The 26,179-nt window shown below is 37.9% G+C and overlaps 1 protein-coding gene across 47 annotated transcripts in view; it reads right to left on the reverse strand.

The window, feature by feature from the left end:
* Positions 1 to 26,179, reverse strand: part of PARD3 (par-3 family cell polarity regulator) — a 717,421-nt gene that overhangs the window by 165,422 nt on the left and 525,820 nt on the right. For 44 of the 47 annotated variants that reach the window (XM_045361920.2, XM_074001408.1, XM_045361917.2 and 41 more), the window contains one exon: positions 10,891 to 11,001. The exons of the other annotated variants lie outside the window; for them this stretch is intronic. In XM_045361920.2, coding sequence (XP_045217855.2) covers positions 10,891 to 11,001 — 111 coding nt within the window. The remainder of the gene's footprint in view (positions 1 to 10,890; positions 11,002 to 26,179) is intronic. 47 annotated transcript variants of the gene reach the window in all.

Below are 26,179 nucleotides of genomic sequence, written 5' to 3' on the forward strand. Positions count from 1 at the left end.
CACAGAATATTACTCAGCCATACGAATAAACAAACTAGTGATACATATAGCAACTTGAATCTGTCTCAAGGCATTATGTGACGTGAAAAAAAGTCCAGCCAATCTCACAGGTCGTATATGATTTCACTTATATAACATTCTCAAAATGACAAAAGTATGGAGTTGGTGAACAGGTTAGTGATGGCTAGGGGTTAGCTACAGAGGAAGGCCTCTGTGATGAAATAGTTCTGTTTCTTCACTGTAGGAGTGGATACACTAACGTGCACAGGTGCTGACAGAACTACACACACCCTATACCAATGCGAATTTCCTGGTTTTCATGCTGTACTACAGTTATCTAACTTAACCATTGGGGGAAACTGGATGAAGGGTACATAGGACCTCTCTGTACTATATTCATAACTTCCTATGAATCTAAAATTATTACAAACTTAAAAGTTTTTTTAAAGACAGAAAATTGTCACATAGCATTATAAGCAAACTTTGCATTTTCCTTGTTTCTTTCTTGTATCTAGCGTATCACCATCACCCCACTCTTGTTTTCCAATTTTGAATACAGGAAATCAAATTTGTCTGATTTTTCTTCTCTCCCAGCTACAAAAAGTACATAAATTCACCTAGCTCAGTGTTTCTCAACAGGACCCCCATGACATTTGAGAAGGGGCTATTTGTCATCACGCAGGACTTTTACCAGAACTGGTCACAGCCACATGTAATGCAGCAGTGTCCCCCAGCCACTAGGGCAACCAAAACTGCTTCTCATGTTCCCCAAAACACCCTAGGAGAACCTTATTTCCTGAGGTGACAATCAATGACTTTCTTACCTCATAAGCGAATATTAGAAAGTTAGAAACTTTTATCAGGACTGTTCTAGATTCTAACAACTCTGAGACTGTAAGTTCTACAGACAGAATACTGACAGGAGAAATGGCAACTCAAATTCTAATGTCAAATTTAGCTAAAATTCTACTAGACATTTTTTAAAGTTTTACTCCATTTATCCATTTAAGAGCAATTAAAGATGCTATTTAATTATGCTATTTAACAATGACAGTTAAGGACGCTATTATAAAAGCTGGTTACTACTAAATGCTAGCTCCCCATAATGGAAAGTTGATAAGAGTTAGGAGATAATTTTATTATTTGCACCATAATATCTTTTTGACTCTGGATTTGGCCAGAAATCACTAGCAGAAAGAAGAAAATGAGTTCTTTCTTACATTCAATGGGATATTAGTTTTAAACTCAATTATGTTCGCTTATCTGACAACCCACTATACCATGATATTTGGTCACCATTCGTCAATCACTTAATCATAGGTAATATCCAGGGTGACTAGGCATTCACTTAAGTCTTGAAGTTTGGCAAACTGAAGAAATTTGAAGGAACACAACAGACCTAAGTATAATTATATAAATATAAAGCTGAAATTTCTGAATTTGAAGAACCTTCAAAAATCAAAGAGAATGACTCAGACTGATTTATTAATGACTAAACTCTATGATACATGAAGCTCAATTCATTAAAAGTGAAAAATCCAGCTTACCTATGTCAGAAAATGCATGCCTCTTAAGAAAGAAAGCTATCAGAAAGAGAATAGGAACACACTCTTTTCAAGGGAGGCATAAACCTAAATAATCTCCCCAAACTTCTTGTACATCAGTTTCATTATATTACTGATGGGTCCTGGATTTGAATGTTCTTTTGTTCCAAAAGACACAAAATAATATTAATTAGTGGTCAATTTATAACAAGTCAGTCTCTCAAAAGAAGTGCTCAGCAGCATGAAGTACTATTTATAAAGCCCAGATCTCAACTGCCTTCTTTTACCCAAATTTGTACATTATGACTAATCACCACCAGTCATTGAGTCTAATAAATGTTAAAGCCCCATCTGTAATACCTTCCAGAAGCACTGATTTTTTTCCTCAAGGCTCCGATAATGAAGGAATTGTATTTATATTGCTTATCTTGTCATTACCAATAATGTCGTCCCCAAAGTTCTAAAACCTGCATCACTGCTTTCCAATGTGGCAGCTTACACTGGTGATGAAAACCTTAGAATAAAAGTATAGCATACCTGTGGTCCACCAGGTAGAACTACTGCCGCAAAAGGCTAACAGATCTGGTCAGTAGCCTGAACTAATGTGCATTCTCAAGTTCATTCTAGAAATTAATGCTAATAAGGCTTGCTGTACAAATAGCACTTTAGAGTAGACTTTTGAAACTAGGCATGCACTGTGATTTTCATAAATTTTAGTGGCGATTCACAAGCAAAATTAACAAAAGACACAACTGAATTTATTATATTCTTTGATATTTGAATGTCTTGTTACAAAGTGAGAAAATGAACTTTCTAACACAACCAAAAGGTTATATTTGCATGTTATGTATTTCCACTCTGTGGAGAAATGTATTCCAGTAAGAAAATATTTGGCTCAGGGAAAAAAACATGTTTGGTGTCCTCATAAAAATAACATGACTTCTTAAGGAAACTTTGAAAAGACAGTGAGTATCTTGCAGTTGCGCCCTTAATGGATCCAGATGGCCAGGGCTATAAAAGCATACCCCCTTTGCTCTTTTATTGTGACCCTGAGGTCACAAATTATCTCCAAGATGTAAGAGTCACTCATTTTTCTCAACAGTCAGATTGTTGTTCAGCATTCTCTATCCCATTTATCTCAGGCCAAACCTCAACAATGACAGAAGCAACTGATTAGTCCAAAACCCAGCAAAAGACATAAATGTCTTCTGCTTTAAACATTTCAGAAGTCCTTCCTAGTTCTAAAAAGAACTATTCTGAGGTTCAGATTATCACAGGCAGTTGTACCACCTGACATTGATGGATAACATTTATACTGTTTCCTATCCTTGAAAATTGAAAAAAAAAATCAAACAATTAAAATCTTTTATCAAGACATTTTTAACTTAATAAAGAACTTATCATTTCAACTTGTTATGTTCAAGCATAAATACATCTTTCCTTTTTGTAAAAAAAAAAAAAAAAAAAGTCTTCCATTATGATAATGAAATTGCCTTGAACCTGCATAGAGAATAATACACAAAATAATGTAATATACTAAATAAAGTAATAAGGTTAATTTCTTTCCTGCTGTCACTAATATTCATGCTAACAGTCTCTCTTCAGCTTGACATCAATTAATGATTTTAATTCCAGGCTCTTGTCACAGTGTTCACTCCCCTTTTCTCTAATTAAAATGGATGACGCTCGATGCAGATAAAACACACAAGGCTTCTGTTTTTGTAACATTTCTATTCATTAGTATTTTTGCTTTTACAATAAATGGCTTTTAGCACTAATTGCAGTAGAATAAGATGAAAGGAACTTTTTATGAACATAAAGTATAGTCTTTATATATCCAGAAAAGGTAGCAGGTATGGGAATCACCACCGAAGTGACCAAACTCCTTAGGATAGAAAACCACTGGTGTCCTTAAACCTGCCAGTTACATACCAAATACCTCTATTTCCAAAGCTATGATGCTTCAAGACATCTCTTTTTTCATGGTGTATTTTTTTTTAAAGACTACAAGAAAGAGAAAGTCTTAATGATTTTTAATAAAAAAAGTTGTTAATGTCTACAGAAGATAGAATATACTAATATTAGTTTAACAGAAAAAATGTTTTTAATAAATTTCAGATTGCTACATATCAGATAGTTGTTGACTATCTTCAAAACAATGTTCAGGATCTTGGAATCAACTCTTTTGGGAAACATTTTACCCCCAACTTACTGCACTGCCATCCAGAAGCCTCATTCTGGGAACAACAGTTCATGGATCTTTTCCCAACAGTATTTCTTCTCTCAAAAAGTCATTATTATAGAAATTGATCAAATAAAGAAAACCCAAATTCATGGCAAAAGGAAATTTATGCTACAAAACAACTGGAAGGAACAGTTTGTTGCAAAAGCAGTTATAGTCCACTGATGGAAGGCTTTATTTGGCCCTCAGAGTACTTAGCAGATGGCAGACTTCAAAATACTGCAGCTCAACTCATGCATCCTTTGGGTGATCCTCCCCCTGCCAGGTGAATCTAACAACTGCCCCCTAACAGTAGGTAAGCTGCCAGTTGGGTGCCAATGCTGAATTCCCAAAAGAGAGAAACTAATCCACTAAATTTCTTACTCTGATAACAGTTCCAAATTTTAAGTGGGATTTTAATATCTTTGTCATATTTGGGTAAAAGCTGATTGAGAAGAAAGGACTTCCATATGCCAAATGGGTCCCAAAAAAACTTTTCTTGAGTGAAAACAACTGTTTTAAAGGTACACTTCCAATTCCAGAGGAGAATTGGAATTCCAGGAAGAATTCAGCAAGTTGCTGAAATACACAGTGGTTCCCTAGAACAGGTGAGAGGGAAAATTAACTTGCATCCCTCAATGCTAAAATGAGATGAAACCGGTTTTAAAATACAAAATGGTTAGAAGTTGAAAAAGAGATAAAAGAAAGCATTAACAGGGAGACTACTAACCATTAACACAATCACAACTTGTGAAGAATCCAGGCAGTTAAAAGACTGTCCACCTTCCATAAGCTTTGTGCTTAGTGGGAGGGAGACTGAACGTGAGGGTGGAATTTTTCTAGTTTGCTAAATTATACATATTCTTGGGAACAAGACCTAGCTCCCAAACTGCCATCTCTATGAAGCAATCACTACTAACTCCAGACCCACTGATCGTTCCCCTGCCCAAAACTCTGTAATCATCTATTTTAACAATTGATTATATGATCTTTTCCCCCCTGCCCAGAGACAGGGGTCTTACTCTGTTGCCCAGGCCGGAGTGTAGTAGTATAATCACAGCTCATTTCATCACTGAACTCCTGGGCTCAAGCCATCCTCCCACACGAGCCTCCTGAGTATCTGGGACTACAGGTGCACACCGCCATGCCCCACTAATTAAAAAAAATTTTTTTAGAGATAGAGTCTTGCTATGTTGCCCAGGCTGATCTCGAACTCCTGGCCTCAAGTGATCCTCCCACCTCAGCCTTCTGATGTAAAAAAAATCAGCTTTACATCAATTTTTTAATGTTAATGCGTTTACATCTTTTTCTCTTAACAAAGGTAAGGGATCCCTGAGAGAGGAAACAACATTATTAAAATAATAATTTTAAAAAGACTTATACTATCTGATATGGGTTGGCTGTGTCCCCACCCAAATCTCATCATGAATTGTAGTTCCCATAATCCCCACGTGTCATGGGAGGGACTAGGTGGAGATAACTGAATCATGGGGGCAGTTTCCCCTCCTGTTCCTTGTGATAGTGAGTTAGTTCTTACAAAATCTGATGGTTTTATAAGGGGCTTCCCCCTTTGCTGGGCTCTCATTCTTCTCTTTCCTGCCACCATGTGAAGAAGGACGTGTTTGCTTCCTCTTCTGCCATGCTTTTAAGTTTCCTGAGACCTCCCTAGCTCTATGGAACTGTGAGTCAATTAGACGTCTTTCCTTTATAAATTACCCAGTCTCGGGTCTCAAGTATGTCCTTATAGCAGCATGAGAATAGACTAATATACTGTCTGATACACTTAATATATTGTGAAGCAACAAGGATCGTTGTCTTATACTGACTAATAAAACATTAGAATAATATTTCCCTAACCAACAGACACAAAGACATCTCAATAGATACTCACTCAAGTCATGTTCAGGCTTTCATGGGTATTAAAGCACCTACAATTATTGCCAATGCAGAGAGATGCTCTTAGGCCAAATACATCTAGGACAGCTCTCATCAGAAATCAAACTGCATTTTCCTACTTCATTTGCAGTATCTGTCAATAAAATCAGTTTCAAATATATAGTATGCCTAAGGCTTAATTTTCCTCAAGTATTCATCTATATTTTTTCCTTATTTATTTATTTACTTTCTTTTAGAGACAGGCTCTCACTCTGTCGCACAAGCTGGGGTGCAGTGGCACAACCACAGCAGCTCACTGCAGCCTCGAACTCCTGGGCTGAAGTGATGCTCTTGCCAAAGTGTTAGGATTACAAAGTGTTAGGATTACAGGTGTTACAGGTGTGAGCCAACACACCCAGTCAAGTATTTATCTAAGTAGTTACATTCTACAAAGCAGGTTAACAGATTCTTAAAAATTCTTATTTACCTGTGCAATAAAAATTAAAAAAACAAACTTGAAACTATTGATTAGAATTGACTTTTCTAAAGGATTCACGAGGTCAACGAAACATGAAAAATGATGCTACAGGATAGAAAAAATGTTTCCCATAAAAGGTTAATTTTTAAAAGGCAATCTTTGCATGACAATAAGTGATCTAAATGCAAAGATTCTTGTTAGGAAAACAAACATGTATCGTCTGCTGAAAAGGATCCTACCAACTGAGATGACAAAAAACGTCTCTCAAAAGTTCAAGTAATTATTTGAAGCAGGTATTACTGAGAGCAGTTGGTAAAACTAAAAAGAGAGGAAATGGCATGCAGAAAATCCACATAAACTCGCAAAATGACACACCAAGAATGGGGAGTATCCCACTGAAGGACACAGAGAGTTCAATGGTCTAGTACTGAAAACACAAGGCTTGGAAAGATGGTTGAAACATTGAATAATGGAAAGTTTCAGATCATCTATTTCCTAAGGAGATTTATAAATATTCCTTCTATACTAGGAGGATTTCATAAGAAATTAATTAACTTTTACATATTTCCACTAGAAGCATTCAGTATCCCTGGAAATGTTCCCAAGCACAACTTACTATGTAGATATAGATAATAATATTGTAATAGCTTTCAATGGCTGAATAACTACAAAATACAAGCCAGCTAACATTATAAACCTCATTTAATAGAATGAATAACATGAGGAGAATATTATTTGAGAGTTGGGAAATTTGGCCAGATATCACAACTAATATTTTATGTTTCAAAACATCTTTCCTTCTTTCTGTCCCTCTTTCCCATTTGTCTGTTCACACAGACCTGACCGTGATCCAGAAAACATTTAACATGATTTTCTAAGAACACATAAAAATGCAAAATAAAAATGAAAATAGATGTCAACTTCTTAAAAGTACGTATGTGTGGAAAATGTGTACTTTATAGGAAAAAAATGATTAGAATGGCACAGACCAGTATGTTAACAGTGTGTTAATACAGATAATTTTTTGTTGTTGTTGATTGTAATTTTATGAGTTTCTCCCAAATTTTTCTGTAGTTTTCAGTGTTAGAATAAACTTAGAACTAGAGCTTAAAAAGGTAAATGTTTTAAACAAGTGAGAAAGGTGGGAAAGAGAAAACTGAAAAAGAAGGAGCAGTGGTAAGCACATACTTTCATAAGTCCACAAAACAGAAGCCAGAAAGTAGAGACAGGTTACAACACTGCTTTAAACTTGCTCACAGGTCTATAAAACAATCAACTCTGGTTTCTACAGCCAGTTAGAGGAGTAAGCTGGACACGGCTGAGCCAGGAGTCAACGGTCTTCACTTGCCCTCGGTATTTCCCCAGTGACTCAGAATGTTGTGGGATGTCAGTATTCCAGGAAAAGCAAAAAGTGAGGGGTTGAGAGGATGTTTTGAGAAGAAATAAGTTTGGAGAATGGTGACTCTCTGTTCCTATCTTGGTGACTCATAATGTACATGAACTTGGTAGAATTTTGAGAAATAACAGTAGAAAAATATGCATACACTGGTTTAAACAAGTGTTTCTCAAACATACTTGTAAATAGAACACATTCTCTGCTGCTGAACACTGGGCAATCCCGTACCACACAGTATATATACTACCATTTAAAAATACATGGAGGTATCACTGGAGCAAAAACAACAGAAAGCCAACATGTTATTTGTGATGCGTGGTCAACAGAGAAATCTACCACTGGGCTTTGTACGGGAGGCTAAGTAGACCTGAAGTTACGTAGATCACTTAATTGGAGCGTGTTCTGTTTTGAGTTTGGTGCCTAAACCTTTCATGTGGTGGAAATGAATCAGTAGAGGTGCTGTCCCTAGGCATGCCTGAAACACAAGTCAGAGGGACAAAGCACTGAATTCACATTTTTGCTTAGTTTCCCAGTCTATCTCCAATGCAGCCAGCAGCATCTCTGAAAAGATAGGGTACCTAGGTTCAGTGCTCCAGAATGAGAAGTCAAAAACAGCATGTCAGAAACCTGTTACCTTCCCCCTTGGCATCATGCCCAGACTCCCTGCTTCTCAAGAAGACTGTACTCATGGAGGCTCTAGTCTGAGGCAGGGCAGGGCTAGTAGAGCAGAGCACAGATCCATACAGCGATCTTCCTAGTCCATTTCTCCCACATGGATGGCATTTACTCAAGACCCAACCTCACAGTGTTGGTAGTGAGTCACGGAAAGGAAAGGAGGTCAGCAAGAATGAAGTCAAACTTCATCTTGGACCCTGCTCAGAACAATCTAGTTTATTGTCACCATCTAAATAGATCGTAACATTGAAAAAAAAAACATTTAAAATTATATCATAGCCCTTTTAGTTTTTCAGTATTTATATCTTGAGCAATATTCAGGATTCACAGATGTATACCGGCAAAAAAAGTTTTGGTTTGTGGACAATCATAACTCATGGGGGAATGTTGAGTTTTCTATTTTTATATAGAACCAGCCAAAATAATTTTTGGAATTCAAATAGCTACAGTGGTAAATAATATCCCAGGAGATATTTCACTACTAGTCAGCAGTAAGGGAAAGGTTGTGAGGAGAATATAAGTTGTGGTTTATTTATTTTTATTGATTCCTCCAGTCAAAATTTTTTCAATGCAGCTGCAGTTTCCACTCTCAAAAAGAACACTGCCAATACGACAGGCAGAACAGAAAGGAGGACATATAGAAGAAGGCTTGCCCTATTAAAACACAAGTGCCAAACCTACTTCACTTCATAGTTCAGTCTGTTTCTTGCATTCACTTGCTCTATTACAAAATCCATGAGTTTAAATAAAACATACTTGCAAAAAGTTGTTATTGAAATACAAAGTCAAAGTATAATAATTTTCTTAAATTATGAGCCTCATTGATTTTTTTAATGGACCATTCACTTGTTCCTTGACCCTGAAAGATTTTTATTTTAGGCCTCCTGTACATTGTAAATTCATTATGATCAACCTAGTTCCCAGAAGTATTGCATCATTAGAGGTACAGAGATGGAAATTAAAAGCAAAACTGAGAAGTGAACTGTGCCTTAGGCAAATTAATAATACAAGTGAAACCATTATGTAAAAATCATTGTTTGGCTGGAAATATTTGACTAAGCATCATAAAAGTATTTTGGAAAACGTTGATAGAATTCTGCATGGAAAAATTGCAGTCACCTTAAACTGCAAAGAATATTCAGAAGATGAAAAATAGTACAGGATTAATGAAGCTATCTATCCCCTGTGGCAGGTATCAAGATATAGGGGGAGGTATAATGTTTCTGTCACTGAGATTACTCTCTAAGTAAATTACGTATCTGCCTGTGGATGAATCTGAGTTCATACATTTACCTGGTATAGTCTCCTCCTTTAGGGGAGAAGAAACACTTCTAGGATAGAAGTTTATAATTCTGAGTCACTAAATGCTATGGCACGCACACTAAGGAACACTATGCACCCAAACCCCAAAATAGTGAGTTCACTAATAAGTTTGGGTATCCCAAAATTGATGAAAAAATAGAGTCCTATAAAGCAAGGTGAAATGATTTTTTAAAAATAAAAATTGAGGAAGAACCAGCACACTTGCTTCATAAATTTAAAATCTGTATTTTTCCCTCATACATTTTCTACCCTGAAAAGCTACGGAGACTCAGAGTAACCATCCTACTCAAAAGAACCCTTAGAGGTATTAGAACGATGAATGAAAAAATACACAAACACTAATCTCTCTTAAATAAAACTGTTGTAGGATACCATTTTAAGTTCTTTCATTCATTAAGTATTTCAGTAAAAGCATCCTAGCTTTAGAATTATGGTAGGAATACTGGACTTAATATTAAAGATGCTGGGCTACAGTCCTAGCTATGGACAGTACTTAGCTTTATAACCTTCATGAAGATACCGGAAACTCACTGAAATCCCAGATTACTCAAAGTAAAACAGACATAGTACCTCTCACTCTGGCTGCTTAGAAAATGAAATGTGATGACAGAGAGACGCTCACTATGAGCCTGTAAACTCTAATAACAAAAGTGTGAGATGGCTTTCTCACCCCCTGGAATTATAATGAGAACAATTCTAATCACTTAGAAAAATGGTTTTCGAGTGCCTGCTTAGAGTAACTCTTTTCATTCGTTTCATTGGTCTTTAAGTTCTCAACATAGAAATGATTCAACAATAGGTAACAATCTATCTGGAAGACATGGAAAACTTAAGTGGAAAATGTCACAAAATGTGAAGATGGTGAAATAGAAGGAGAATCAAGAAGTAAGTGTCAGGTTTGAAAGAAAAACAACATTAAGAATACCAGCCTCCTGAATTCTTATTATACTTAAAGTGTGATATAAAAATTCGAAGAGTTTTATTTCCAGAAGAATATTTCTTTAAAATTATTATAGTATAGTAAATATCCACATATCAGTGAGGCAGGATTTTAAGTACTTTTTGTGTTATTTTTAAAAAATCATAAATTCAGTATTAATGTGTATTTATTCATCTAATAAGCTGTTCTATTTCCTATGCAAAAGATCTTAACTAAAGCAATTAAAATCCACTTTGATGTCACAAATACATGTAAGTTTTTTTTTTTTTTTAAATCTCTCTTTACAGTATATTCACTCACAACCATCAATATTTGGGTTGATACAGGAAATATAAAGAGTAATTAAATGCAAAATCTTTACATTAAAAAAGAAGAAAGTAGAAAGAAAAAAAAAAAAACCTCTTTCTAAGGAGGTTTAATCAAGTAACTGAAGTCTACCTCTCCTGTTCCTGCTTCATTCGCATCCTCTCCTCTTCTGACGTAAAGGATTCCTGTATTTTTATTTTACCCGTTTTCTCAATCTTGTCATCTTTTCGATGTTTGCCAAACCTGTTAATAACAAAAAATTCTAACTTGTCAATATATACAAAATGAGCTTTCTTTTGTTTGTGGTGATGACAGGTACCCAATGAAATGAATGTTCGCTTCTTCAAAACAGGGACCAGGTGTCTTCTGTAGTCAGTAGTTTGGGTCAGGACCAGTATTTTGAATCAGATAATTTTATTTCTTTTTAATTAGAACTTCCCAGAGAAAACTCTCAAGGAAAATGATCTCAACAGCAGTTTTTCTTTTAGCAAAACAAAAACAAACAACAACAAGAGTTGTGGTTTATCCTTATTAAATGATTAATATATCTGTAGGACTAAGTGCTGAATACTTCAGATGCTAGAGGAAGAAAGATCCGCATTGGAGTGGGTTTTTCTTAGGACTAAAAAATGATAAACCACAATCATCTAGTTAATAATCTCTCCATAAACAACTATTCTTTATTTTCACAGCCAGGCTTATTGGAAACATTCATCATAGTTTAAAAACTGACAAAGGAGGCCATGTTTGCAAGGTTTAAAGTACAATGGATAATTTACACTGCACTTTAATTAAATTGAAAGGTTTAAGGTATTCTAATCAAATAATCTCCTAAATGTGATAAAAAGCAATCACTGAATGTGGCATCTATGACTTAGAAATCCACATCTGATCAAAAACAAACACATGGAACAAACCCATGATTCAAAAACAGTTCACACAAACTTCTGCAGATGGGTGCTGAGCTCTTTAAGAAAACGCTAACATTATTCTCTTCTGGCATCCAAAATATCTCAGTTTGATATTCAAACTTGGTATCAATTTCTTTCCCTGCTCTGTTATTTTTCTCTGTAAAAGACCATATTGCCTGGAATGCATGCACTCTATATCCGTAAGCAATCTTCATCTGTAATGCACTGGTCACCAGATGTTTCAAAAGAGAAATATTTTATATACAGTCACACGACTCAGCATTCAGAAATAAAGTATATTGAGTATTTCTTTCTGAAGAATAACAGTAATCTGCCTTACTGTGACAATTTCATATCAAAAAAGAGGGTCAGGCCCAGTGGTTCACGCCTGTAATCCTAGCACTTTGGGAGGCTGAGGCGTTGGGAGGCTGAGGCAGAAGGACTGCTTGAGCTCAGGAGTTCAAGACCAGCCTGGGTAACATAGCGAGACCTCGTCTCTACTAAATATCAAAACAATCAGCCAGCCAGTTGTGGTGGTGTGCACCTGTAACCCCAGCTACTCCAGAGGCTGAGGCAGAAGGATCGCTTGAGCCTGGGAGTTCGAAGTTGTGTGAACCATGATGGCGCCACTGGGTTCTAGACTGGGAAAGACGGAGACCCTGTTTCTAAAAAGAAAGAAAGAAACAGAGAAGAGGAAAGGGTCCCAAAGTTGACATAAAAGAGAAAAAATTATTTCTATTAATGGTTTGGTTGATAGCATAGTTTTTTTATTAACACAAATCTGATTTCAAATACTTGTCTACATATGAATTAAAGTGTATGTGGGCACACCTCATATGTTGATTAAAGTAACACTATGTTTGAAAGGGGTCTATAAATACAAAAAGGAAAGTATTCTTAAAATGTTAAAACAGAAGAAAGGTAAAACACCACCATCACTACTTTAAAAATTACATACATTGCTATACAGCAATCAAAACTGGCTGTAAATTAACTTTATAAGGCAAATCTATCCTTAAAATTACATTTTTGATCACTGCGATTGCAAAAAAGAAAAAGAGAAAATTCTCCAGAACTGAAATCCAGAATCTGACCATGTTTCACAAGGTATAAAATACATGCTATGCATTTAAAACTAATAAATATAAAACATTAAAAATAAAAGACTTCGCACTATTTTTGTGAAAATATCAATTATGCATAATGATGGGCTTTACAGAATGAATGAATAAATGAAAGAAAATATATTAAAACCTGATACATCTCAGGAGAAGTCAACATTTAAAACATCACACTCATTCATCAGACAAAAACGTACTGAGCATCTACCATGCAGTCGGCTTATTTGAGACACCCAGGCTATAAACAGTAAACAGAGCACATTAGGTCATTTCAACTGCCATAGAGCTTCGATTGCTTATACTCAGGTAACAAATTTGCATATAACACATCAGAGTGCACAGTGTTAAGAGGGAAAGCAAAGCAAGTAAGGAGACCAGGAGTGATGGGGAGGGGGATGGCCTCTCTCCTAAGTCGACATGTGAGCAGAGATCTGAGCTAGAGGGACCCAGACTCATTGGCATGAGTCAGCAAGGCAGAAGAGCAGGCAAGTGCCAAGGCCCTCAGACACAGGCAGGCTGAGTGTCTCTGAGGAATGGCAAGGGCAGTGATAGGGCTAGAATGGGAGAGAAAAAGAGATGGCAGCAGGAACTGAAGAAGAGCAGCATCAGGGGTCAGACCATGTGGGTTCTTGCCCACCACACAGGATTTTGGATTTTACTGGGATGACATGAAAAGCCACTGAAGGATATGGAACAGAGGACCAGCATTGGTGACATTTTAATGACCCTGGATGCAGTGTGAAGAACTGCAGGTGAAAAGCTGAAACCAGGGAGAATGGTCAGGAGGCTATGGTGATGAACCAGCTGGTAGGAGGAGAGTGAGAGAAGTGCTTAGTTTCTGGACATATTTTGATAGCAGCATCAATAAAATTTGCTGATGGGGAGGTCATGGACGTTAGGGAAAGATAGTCACTGATGATTCCAGGGTTTTAGCCAAGCAACTGGAAGAAAGGAGTTACTGTCCAGCAAGATACACGGGGCCAGGGAAGGAAAAGGTTTGGAGGACTTGGGAGTGAAGATGTCATAATAACAAAAATACAAGGGACAGCATAGGGCTGGATAGATTAATCTGAGTGTCAGCAGACAGCATTTAAAGCCAGGGCATTCACTTCGTCCTGGAAGTTCTGCAACACTGAGGCATCTCAAAGTATAAAAATGTACAAATCCTAACTTCCAGAAAAGTGTAAGTTCAAATTTTAATACTTCATTTTACTTATAATGAGGTATTCCTAAAGGTAAATCATTTTAAACATTCAGTGTTTCTGTTCGTAAGTCTTTCAATGATACAATGTTGCCATGCTGACCTACTGATTTTTAAGACACTGTGCTGGTTCACATTCCTACATACCAAATGACAGAAATACAACTCTGCACCATAACTGAGAAACACCATGCAGTGGCACACAGAACAAACTATTCTCTATCTGTACCAAAAGGTACAGTTTAGTCTTTAAGAAATAGTGTACATATGCTCCTTTAGTAATCGTGAGCAAAGATTTAGATTGGTTGATTTTGCATGTTTTAAAACAGATTAGATACTTTCAGCCAAAACGTAATGTTGAGTTCATTAGCTATGTTAAAATCTTTGTAGAAAATGGTATTGTTCCTACATTGTAAAGAAGGTTTCAGTTCGCCCACGTAGTCTTACACATATATGAACTCAGTCAATCAACCTTCACCTTTTTTTTTTTTAGACAGAGTCTTGTTCTGTCACCCGGGCTAGAGTACAGTGGCACAATCTCGGCTCACTGCAAGCTCTGCCTCCCGGGTCCACGCCATTCTCCTGTCTCAGCCTCCCGAGTAGCTGAGACTACAGGCGCCCATCACCATGCCTGGCTAATTTTTTTTTTTTTTTTTTTTGTATTTTTAGTAGAGACGGGGTTTCACTGTGTTAACCAGGATGGTCTCGATCTCCTGACCTCGTGATCTGCCAGCCTCAGACTCCCAAAGTGCTGGGATTACAGACATGAGCCACCGCGCCCAGCCCAACCTTCACCTTTTTCTCATAAGTATATATGACATTTTTTAAAGAGTAGAATCCTGATTCATACTTAAGGATTCCACATTTTCCCACTGTGTTTGGTATGAAAATATTAGTTAGGTTCCTAGACCACCCCCTAATCACTGGAATAACTATTTTATTATTTGTAAATGTATTACCAAACTGTTATAAAGCACTTTCTTTTTTTAAGAGTATAGATCTGGCCGGGTGCAGCGGCTCATGCCTCTAATCCCAGCACTTTGGGAGGTCGAGGTGGACAGATCACTTAAGGTCAGGAGTTCAAGACGGCAACATGATGAAACCTCGTCTCTACTAACAATATAAAAAGTAGCTGTGTGTGATGGTGCATGCCTGTAGTCTCAGCTACTCAAGGGACTGAGGTGTAAGAACTGTTTGAGCCTGGGAGGTGGAGGCTGCAGTGATCCATGATTGTGCCACTGTACTCCAGCCTGGGTGACAGAGTAAGACCTTGTCTCAAAAAATAATACAGATTCAAGATTAACGTATGAAAATTAAAGAAGCCATAGGTAAAATGTTAATAGGTCAGTATTGGACATTTCTTTTAGTAATTGCTATAGTTTATAAATCATGTGATTTCTTTAAGGTATACTATAAAATCACAGCATATTACTTTATAATTGGGGCAAAAATTGATCACTCACAGCTGTAATTTTTTGACAAATGAAATAAACTGTAAATAAAAAATACACCAACCATTCTAAAATGTAAAAAAAGAAAAAAAAGCATCTATACCCATATTCACCCTAATAGCCAATATTATTGTACTTCTTAATTTATAGTTGCTTAATTCCTAAAAAGGGGAGGCAGTCATTGAAAAATTTCACCTATACGTATACTCGCAAAGACAGTTTCAGAGCTGAAATTGGCAATTACACTATGAAGACAATCACTTAACAGCAAAATGCTCAAAAACCTGGAAGGTATCAATTATTTTCACGTTATCATCTTTTAAAAGCCATGGATGAATGTCAGATGAGTCACTTTCCAAGAAACAGCATAGCTGAAGAAATACTGTGGTAATGGTTTCTCCAGGACCAAACCTATTCTCAGCACAGAATCAGAGTTCTGCAATCTGCTCTGACTCACACAAATGTTCAAAGAGAAAACTCTACTACCCAGCAGGTGTCAGGCTGAAAGGTAAAGTGGCCACCTACACTGGTACCTCAGGAAGAATCTGCTAGTTATGTCTTAAGTCATATCAACATAGATGAATGACCGTCTTTTTTGGAGGCAGTGTCTCACTCTGTCAGTCAGGCTAGAGTGCAGTGGTGCAATCCAATCTCAGCTCACTGCAACCTCCTGGGCTCATGCCTTCTTCCCACCTCAGCCTCCTGAGTAGCTGGGACTACAGATGCATGGTATCTACCATGCTCAGCTTATTTTTGTATTTTCGTTGGTAGAGATGGGGTTTCCCATATTGCCCAGGCAGGTCTTTTTTTTTTTTTTTTTTGAGAACATAGGCTTGCTCTGTTGCCCAGGCTAGACTGCAGTGGCGAGATCTCAGCTTGCTGCAACCTCCGCCTCCCAGTTTCAAGTGATTCTCCTGCCTCAGCCTCCCAAGAAGCTAGGACTACAGTCGTGTGCCACCACACCTGGCTAATTTTTGCATTTTTAGTAGAGGTGGGGTTTCGTCATGTTGGCCAGACTGGTCTCAAACTCCTGGTCTCAAGTGATCTACCCACACCAGACTCCCAGAGTGCTGGGACTACAGGCGTGAGCTACTGCATCTGGCCAGATCTTAATAATTAATAATAATAATAATAAAAGCAGAGTGATAAAAAGAAAATACCTTTAAAAAGTTGAGAGAAATGAAAAATTGCTTAGTTGCTTAGAGGCAGTGCTGCATTAGGAGTGAAGGTACACTTTTAAAAATGCCACACTCCACCAGAAACTCCTTCACAGAAAGATGCAGTGAGTGAACCCTGTCTTATTCAGAGCAGAATTGATTGTAACCCATGTTCAGTGTATGGTTTTCTTCATAAAGGACACAGCAATGTCTTCGTTCAGCTGAAGTAATCTCAAACTAATCTGCTAAATGGGTTTTACAATGACGCGTTACAAATGAGATCACTGCAATCTGCCAGATCGGCCATGTGTACCGTTACCGTCAACAATGATGGCCAAAACCGGAACTTGATGATGAATGGGGAAAGCAAAAAGCAAACAAAATGACAACAAAGGATGGCAACAAATTCTATTGTTTTTATAATGAAATAAATGTCATTGAAAAGTAACTACTGCTAAGAGTTTCCTTGCTATTAAAACCATCGTTTGGGTTTTCATCAAAGTCACATAATTCTCTCTGCAGTATAAATACTACTGAAATATTTTACTATTTAAATAGTAATATTTCTGCTGCTACCAAAATTAGAGGTCTTTAGAAAAAAATTACATGGAGTAACAATGCATAGCATCCTGCGATAAATAAAAATACAATTAATTTTGTAATGAACGTGTTTTTCCTAATACCATACTTTGAAACATGATACAACGTTTTAAAAAAAGTCTTAAAAATCTGCTGCCATATTTAAAAATAGATGAACAGAATATCCGGAACCAATTATCTTGTAAGGTTTAGGAATAGTCTTTAAAATAAGTCTTTCTTCAAAACACCCCACTGAAATGTCACCTAGAAATCTGGTATTTCTCACTGCTAATTACCCAGGTCTTCATGTCTAAGAAGTCTTTGCTACACCGCATGTCTATTTACCCAAAGAAATTTGTAGGTTATGTGATACTGCTTGGCTGGGGAAGATAATTTAAAATGAATCAAATACGAATTCAGTCTCAGCTACCAGAAGTTACATATCCTCTGCAAATGCCCAACTCCTGTCCTGGAATGGTCAATACAGTCAATAGTTCAATATTCTGCCTTGTGGCTGCCCGTCATTTCTACATATTTGCACTATCACATGATCCATTCTGTCCTTTTCTTCAGGAATTCATTTTCTCTTTCTGGAACCTTCCTGTTATTTTTGAAGACCGTCTGTTTGTACAGCCATTGTATAACCTGTCTTCGACCATGGCCAACTGTGGTAATGCTGTCATTTGTCCTAAAGATCCTTGAGAGATACCAGCCGCCCACTGAGCTGGCCTCAAGATCCTGTACAGCAAAAGCACACTCCCTGTCCTGTGTCATTCCTGTGTCTCAATCCAGTTCTCTGCATAGTCCAGAGCTCATTATTCACTCAAGTCAAAACAAACCCATGAACTTTCTATCATTCTTCTATTCCTCTGAGTCATACGTCACCGGAATGGTTTTTGATCCAGGTTTCTCTGGAAAACCTTTTAATTGATTCTTGTACTTTATCCACATTCTCGGTGCAGAACTAACTTCCCTCAACCAATTACCCTGGTCTCTAACACAATAACAAACTTATTTTTGCTTAAAGTCTCAATAGGTAATTACTCTAGATTTTATCCAAAGGAAAAAAAAATCTAGCCATATATCTTTGCAGATTGTCCTACTGCACTCTTGTCCATATGCACTGAGATGTATGTCCACATGTTTCTGAAAATCAAAGAAGATTAAAAAGCCCACTGCAAGCTAGGACAAGGGTTCAGTTCAGCTTGTAGCTAGTTTAAAAGGTCTTAATTGGTCTTAACTTGGATATACCTAAGAGAAAATGAAATTCCAAGACCTATGAAGTTCATTTTGTGTAATTCCTCAGTGAGACATAATTTTGCATTTGTTGAATGTTCTTTTGATTATTTAATTACACTTAGCTAGAACTAATTGAATTCTTTTATGTGCTTTTATCTCATTGATTCCTGCAACCAGCATGCAAGACAGGTGTTATCATCCTCATGCTTAGGGGAAACCTCAGTAAGCACAGGGGCTTGAAGGATTTGTTAGGTCATATAGTGAGTGAGTAGCAAAGCCAGAATTCATACCAGAGACACTTCTTACCACATCCAGACACCTCCTCAGCTTTAGGAAGCAAAGACAGTGACTGTGTGCTCTCACACTGAAAGCAGCTGGTTAATAAATCTATGTTTAAATAAATGAGATAGGACTGGGTGCAGTCGTTCACATCTGTAAGTAATCCCAACACTTTGCGAGGCCAAGGCAGGAGGATCACTTGAAGCCAGGGATTCGAGACCAGCTTGGGCAACAGAACTAGGCTACTCTCTCCACAATCAATCAATGAGTAAATCTTGCATTGCCAGTGGAAATTAGGTCCAAAGGACATTGTTCCTGAACAGAACTTATCTCTGAAGGCCAGGGATTTGAAGGCAAGGTCAGGAACTGCTCGTAACCATTGCAAAGGATCAGAAAAACTGCCCACATAACCATTCACAGGATGCTGCCAACCTTTCTAAATGCAGTGACACTCCAAATGTCAAAATCATCTGTGCTGGCATATGCAAATACTGTCAGGCAACAGCAGAAGCACGTCAAACTGCCCAAACCCATTCAGAGGGTAAAATAACAAGGAATTCACTGCATGCAGTTATCATTTGTAATTACATGCTCATGGATTCTGGCCACATTTTTTGTACCTCAGCCTCCATTTTACAAATGGGAAAAAGAAAAAGAAAATAAGTCACTTCTAATATGTCCTTCCTGTACAGGATCTTACATATTTTAGTGTCATTTTAAGAAATCACTACCATGAAAGACTACTGATTTGCTCAGCAGTAGATTGTGGCAATGCTGGATGAATCAGGGAAGAGGAGGTTGATTATGAAAAGCAGAAAGCTCCTATTTAGGCAAAAAAGCATCTTGGTAATCAACAATGATGAGAGAGGAGCCTTAGAAAGGGTACATGACAACTTGATAGCGCTTTTGTAAGATGGGATGCAGTTTTAAGTTGGTGGAGTTTGGCAGAGGTTCTCTTTAAAACGAAAATCACAAACTTGAAAATAATTATTTGATTGTGTACTTTTCATCAGTGCCAGTCTGATTAGATTCAATAAAATAAACTTAGATTGCTTGGCATCTTGGGAAAAAGAGGTAACTTTATTATTATTTTCAAAGAAAAAGCAGCTTCTACTTAACCAAGCTAGAACAACCTTTAAATGTACAATGCAACCTTAATGAATAACATATCCCTTTCAGGACTCCCATTAAATGTCCTTATAAGTGCACTCCTACTTCAGCATAGCCTGTGTTAGCTAATCAAGGATGCACTGATATGCCTCGTAACCTGACACTTCAGAAATCCTGGAAGGATATGGAACAAGGAAATATTAAAGCAATAGTTGAGGAATTGAAAATGGGGGGGGGGACAAAGGGAACCCAGCACAAAATCAATTTTGACTTTACAAGAATCACCACAAACTCCACAGATCTAAAAATCAAACAAATAAACAAAAAACTGTGGGACTCAAAGGTTTATTGCTTCAAAACACAAGATAAATACACAAATCACTGAAATAATATATATAGTCTATACTTAAAGCCATTCTAGTAAAATGAAAGAAGATGAGTGAAAGCATATCTTAATTAAGATGCTGAAAGCTTTTTGGACATCGACTAGCTCATAGACAAAAAAGACATAATTTCTGTGGCAAAACATTCCCTCTTTGCAAAAGATGTACCTTTGCTTGATGCACTTTATTTTTTTCAAATTATACCCACCCAGGTAATCAAACCACACTAACCCCATAACCCCAAATACCCAAATGCAAATAATAATCAAATTATATTTCTGTTTCCCCCCAACTAAATTGACTTTATTATAAAATATATACAAACATACATACATATATACTTTAAATATAGTAAAAGCACAGAATTCTGATTTTTCTAAATGCTTAATTTGGCATTGAATTCAGTCATGTCTACTTAAAATGATTTTGAGAGTGCCTTTCACACAACTACTTCTGTGGATCCTTTCTTTTATGACTATACTCCTAATTCTTGCACTGTTCATTTTAATGCATTATTGTTTCATAATACAATACTACAAATTGCAAATTACATTGGGCGCAAGGAGTGATTATGAAAAATACTATCACTGCTGCCTTTGCTCGAATAACTCTGATAATAATGAGAGATTGATTGAGCTTTAAGCAGCCCAAGTGTTGAGAAGGGTCAATTTGAACATTTCTATTAAGCTTCTTTTGTTAAACCCAACACTTTGCCAGGTCAGAGGCAAATAATCATACCCTACATCTGGTTACCATGGTTTTCCTTTTCCTAAAGCAAGGGAACAATTTAGTAAGTGGTGCTGCCCTGAAGGCAGTCCCCATAAGAAATGCTAATGAGACCTAAGTCACAAAAACACATACATTTAAAAGGCACTTGAAGGAAGAAAAAGGAAAAGGTGGAATGATATTTCACTACACACCTTTCTCTAGGATGACAAAGAGCAGGAGGTATTCAGTAACAAAGATAATAATTCAGGTTGCCATCTGCCTAGCTAATCAAATGGCTATCCAGGTTGTAAATGCTTATGAGGTAGTACAAACACACGCACAAGGTAAGGATATCTTCTTTGAGTTATAAACATCCACCCTCAATTAAATATGCATTGTGATTCAAATTCTATGTTTCAACTACTGATAGGAAGTGATACATGTACATACGTTACAGCAACGGAAACACCCTCCAATATTTTCTTACCCTTGTATGTTCACAGAGCAGACTAAAGTCACAAAGACAGATAAATAATGTGATCATTAAAGGTTTGGGATTGGTGGTGGGGAGCCCCAGGCTCTTTGCATAGCTTCTGGAAACTTTGAAAGATTAAAGCTTCCCTAAAGATCTCATTATCTGTAAAGTCAAGGTGTCTGTCAGCACTTTTTTCTGTAGATTATAGGAAACAATTTCCTTTGATTCACATTTCTTAGCGAATGCTCTCTACAGAGTAAATTAAGAGGTGCAGATTTTCTTTTTTTATAATCTTTAAGTTAATTCGCATATTCAGATTCTACATTAGGGAGCTGACATGTTTATAAGGCCCCAAAAAGGGCTCTGTGGACAAACTGCTAAGAATTGGAGACTACACCTAACTCTTAGCACAGGAAGGAAAAGATTCCCACAGACGGAGCAGGTTCAAGTCAAGAGGCAAACACCCACCATCAACCTGTGTCACAATCCCCTTTTGAAGAACAAGGGTCTAGAGGTCACATATTTGCTTAAAGTCACCATCTGTGCAGCATGCCTGTATCCTGGAGAGTTTAACACACAGAGAAAGCTGGACGTCGTAGACCACGCCTATAATACCAGCACTTTGGGAGACAGGGGCAGGAGGATCCCTTGGGACAGGAGTTCAAGACCAGCATGGGCAACATAGTGACATCCGACCTCCAAAATCTCAAAAATTTAAAATGTACAGAAAATGGTGAGTGAGACACCAAAAAATGTCAATGGCTCTCTTCCAGAAAAGATCCTTCACTCTTTGTGCTGTGGTTTCTCTCTACCAGGATATACAGCACTAATTATTTACAACTCAACTGTGGTTAAGAAACCAGCTGGAACTAGGATCTGGAATCCTGGGGTGGTTTCAGGGATGGAGCGGCAAGGGGTCAGAACACGGAGATATGTTGTCTCATCTCCAATCTGAATGCTGCTCATGTGAAAGGAACATGAAATTCAACAAATGTCAAACCACCACATTCTTCCTTATTTGACCAAACAGTTCAACAAGCGTCCAAATATACAACTTGTTGATTTGTGCACTGGCCTCGAATTCCTCTCATCCCATTTCCATCTTCTCAGAACTGTCACGTCTGCACTGCCTGCTGTGTGGTCTCAGTCCCTAGACGGGCTCGCTGGCCATCACAAGCAAGGGTGAAGTTCTGGGGGAAGTAGATCCTGTTTATCCAAGACGGCATCCTGGAACTGAACGCAATGCTTCATCATTGCCTTCAGTCTCATTATCTGAGGCTCCTCCAGTCAGAGCTGCTTTTGCAGGATATCATTATGTTGCTTTTCCCTGGCTGCAGGTGGAAACTATCTTGTCTAAACTAGTGTGTATACTCACGACGTATTAGCAAAACTCACTTCACAGGGGACAGTATATACACAAATCTCAGAGGGTAGAAATAACCTAGATATCTTTTTTTAGCAAAGGAGTTCAGAGACTCTATTGAGGAAATAATTCAGGCATAATTAAGCTAAGGGCAGAAAACCCTGTGAAAAGGAACTTAGTGAACAACATGAGCAGACAGATGTACCCCACCTTAAAATTTCAAAAGCCTTCCATACCCATTCTTTCATTTAGTTCTTAAAATTAAACATGAAGAACGTGGAAAGAAGGAAAACTGAGGCTGATATGTTTAAATGCCAGAGGCGGTGGGGCAGGACGGGGCTGAGCTAGCTGGGTTGGGCAGGAAAGGCTAGAAAGTCTAAATCCCAAATTCTCTCTACTACAGTATACTCATCTCTCTCTGATTTACCTCCACTGCTTTCAATGACTAGGTTCTTCATTTAGTTTCACACATTAAGAGTTCATGAAGTAAACTCTATTATATTTTAAAATAAGTTATTGACTACCCAACTATTAGCCTTTGCACAAAGAACATGTTGGACTAGAGACAGGGTCTTGCTCTATCGCCCAGGCTGGAGTGCACTGGTGCATTCATAGCTCACTGCAGCATCAAACTCCTGGGCTCAAGAATTCTGCCGCCTCAGCCTCCCAAGTAGCTGGGACTATAAGCATGTACCACCACACCCAGTGAATTTTTAAATTTTTTGTCAAGACAAGGTCTTGCTATGTTGCCCAGGCTGGTCTCAAACTCCTGGGCTCAAGCAATCCCTGTCTCGGCCTCCCAATGTGCTTGGATTACAAGCATGAGCCCTCATACCTGACCAATTCATTATTATTACAATAAAATTATATTAAAATAAACTTTATAAAGATCACTATGTAAGAATCTTTAACTAGACTGTAAAATACTTGGATGTCGGAAATGTAACTTGGACTCTTAAACGTCTACCAAAATGCATGATGTGGTATTTCTCAATACAGAGTAACAATCAGTACATGCTAATGGTGGATGGGCTTGAAAGTATCAGACATAAAAGTATTAAAGCATTCCATCTAAGTCCCAGAAGACAAGATCTAACATGCTAGAAAAAGAATACTTTGGGGGATATTTTCAAAGTAATCACAGAAGAGCTAGGCACCAAGGCATGTTCCTGTAATCCCAGCTACTTGGGAGGCTGAGGTCAAATGAGTTTGAGAACAGCCTGGGCAACAGAGCAAAACCATCTCTTAAAATCAAACAAACCAACTGACCAACAAACAAGACCTACAAGACTAAAAAGACACCGAGGTCGGTACAAGCAACATTAAAACAGCGTGCTAAACAGCCTCACTCGGCCTGGGCACTGTGGCTCATAACTGGAATTCCAGCACTTAGGGAAGCCAAGGTGAGAGGATTGCTTGAGCACAGAAGTTCAAGACCAGCCTGACAACACAGTGAGACCCCGTCTCTAGAAAAAATACAAAAATTAGCTGGGTATGGTGGCGCACGACTGTCATCCTAGTTACTCAGGAGGCTTAGGTGGGAAGATTGCTTGAGCCCAAGAGTTTGAGGCTGTGGTGAGTTATGATCGCGCCACTGCACTTCAGTCTCAGTGACAAAGCAAGACCCTGTCTCTAAAAAAATAAATAATAAATAAGAGCTTAATTCCCAAATCAGAAAGACATGGGGTATTTGATGTGTGGTAACTGGCACTATTAAACTATAATAAAAATACTGTATAAAAAATAGCGAAGATACAATGCAATCATTTTTTAAAACACATAGCACATGCTGCCAGAAATCATCACTGAATATGTAATAGACACTATTTCCTAACAAGAGTATCTAAACATTCATCTCCTCCTCTATTTCCAGGTAGCCACTCTAGTATACCTCAGTTTGGAAGCCCATGACCATTTCAGTGGTAGCATTTTCCATCATTTGTGGCCTATTGTGTGTCTTTTTGATTAAATGAAAATGATCTGACCAGTGGTGGTTAGTCTTGGCCACCACAATAAAGTAAGGGTGGACAGTAGCCCAGAGTTACAAAGCAGCTGCACTTTCAGAGGCCCAAGGCCACCTGGCTTCAGAGCAGTGAGCTGGAGAGGCAGGTGCTATGAGCTGCTCACCCAACATCCATTCTCTTCTTTCTCCTTACTACTAAAACCCTGATGTGGCTGGGAGAGGAAATGTACCTATTTGGGATCAAACCACATTCCCCAGCTTCCCTTGAAAACAGGAGCTGAAGATAAAAGACAGCAGTTAAGAGCATGGCCTCTGGAGCCAGAATCCTGGGTTCAAATTCCAGCTCTGCCTCTTCCTAGCGCTATGCTGTGAACTGGCTGTGAGGGGCAACTCATTTAACCTCTTTAAACCTCAATTTCCTCTTTGGTAAAATGCAACCATCCTCACAGATGTACTGCGAAGATGAAATGAATTATTCAGCCTGGTGTGTTGGCACATAAAAACACTAAATAAATATGAGCTATTTTACTATCATTGCTATCCTTAATTTCTGGTGCATAGAAACTGAGTGGCACTTCTGGAAAAGCTCCTGAGAAAGAAGCTGACTTAGCTAGAGTTGTAACCCTGAGGTGACAGTGAGGATAGAAATGCATGTTAAGACACTCGTGTTCACAGCAGCCTTATTACAACAGCTAGTGTGCACCGAGGGATGAGTGGATAAACAAAATGACATATGTACATACAGTAAAATACTCAGCTTCAAAAGGAAGGAAATCCTGACACACACTACAACACGGATAAACCTTGAGGACATTATACTAAGTGAAGTCAATCAACGGCAAGGAGATAAATACCGATTCAGCTCATATGAGGTAGCTCGAGTAGTCAAACTCATAGAGACAGAGTGAAGCGGTGGTTTCCAGGGGCGGGGGAGAGGGAATTGGGGAGATGGTGGCTGATGGGTACAGAGTTTCAGTTTTGCAAGATGAAAGGAGTTCTGGAAATTCATGGTGGTGGTGAAGTGCACAACAATGTGAGCACACTTACTGCTGCTGAACTAGATGGCTTAAAAATGGCTATGGTGGTAAATATTAGGTATATTTCGACACAACTTAAAATGATAATAATAATAAAATACAGACTAAGGATGGTGGAATAAAAAGGAGGTGGTGGCGCTGGTAACACTCTGAGGCGACCATATAATTTTTGGGCTTCCAATCCCCAGACTTAATGAGAGAAAATAAAACTCTGGCTTGTTTAAGCCACAGGTATTTGAGTCTGTGCTTCAACCAAGACAGTTTCTTACAGATCGAGGCATGGAGATAAGCAAGCAAGGAGTGTCTGCTTTCATCTATTTGGCTTCCCAGTGAGAGAAAAGAATTTATCCTTTGTAACATCTTTGGAAATGTTCCCATCTTCAGATCAATACCTAACTTATTCAGTCTTATAGTTCCCAACAACTGATTCTGTCAGGATGGTAC

Source organism: Macaca fascicularis, chromosome 9 (assembly GCF_037993035.2).
Source record: "Macaca fascicularis isolate 582-1 chromosome 9, T2T-MFA8v1.1".
In the NCBI taxonomy this organism is placed as follows: Eukaryota; Metazoa; Chordata; class Mammalia; order Primates; family Cercopithecidae; genus Macaca; species Macaca fascicularis.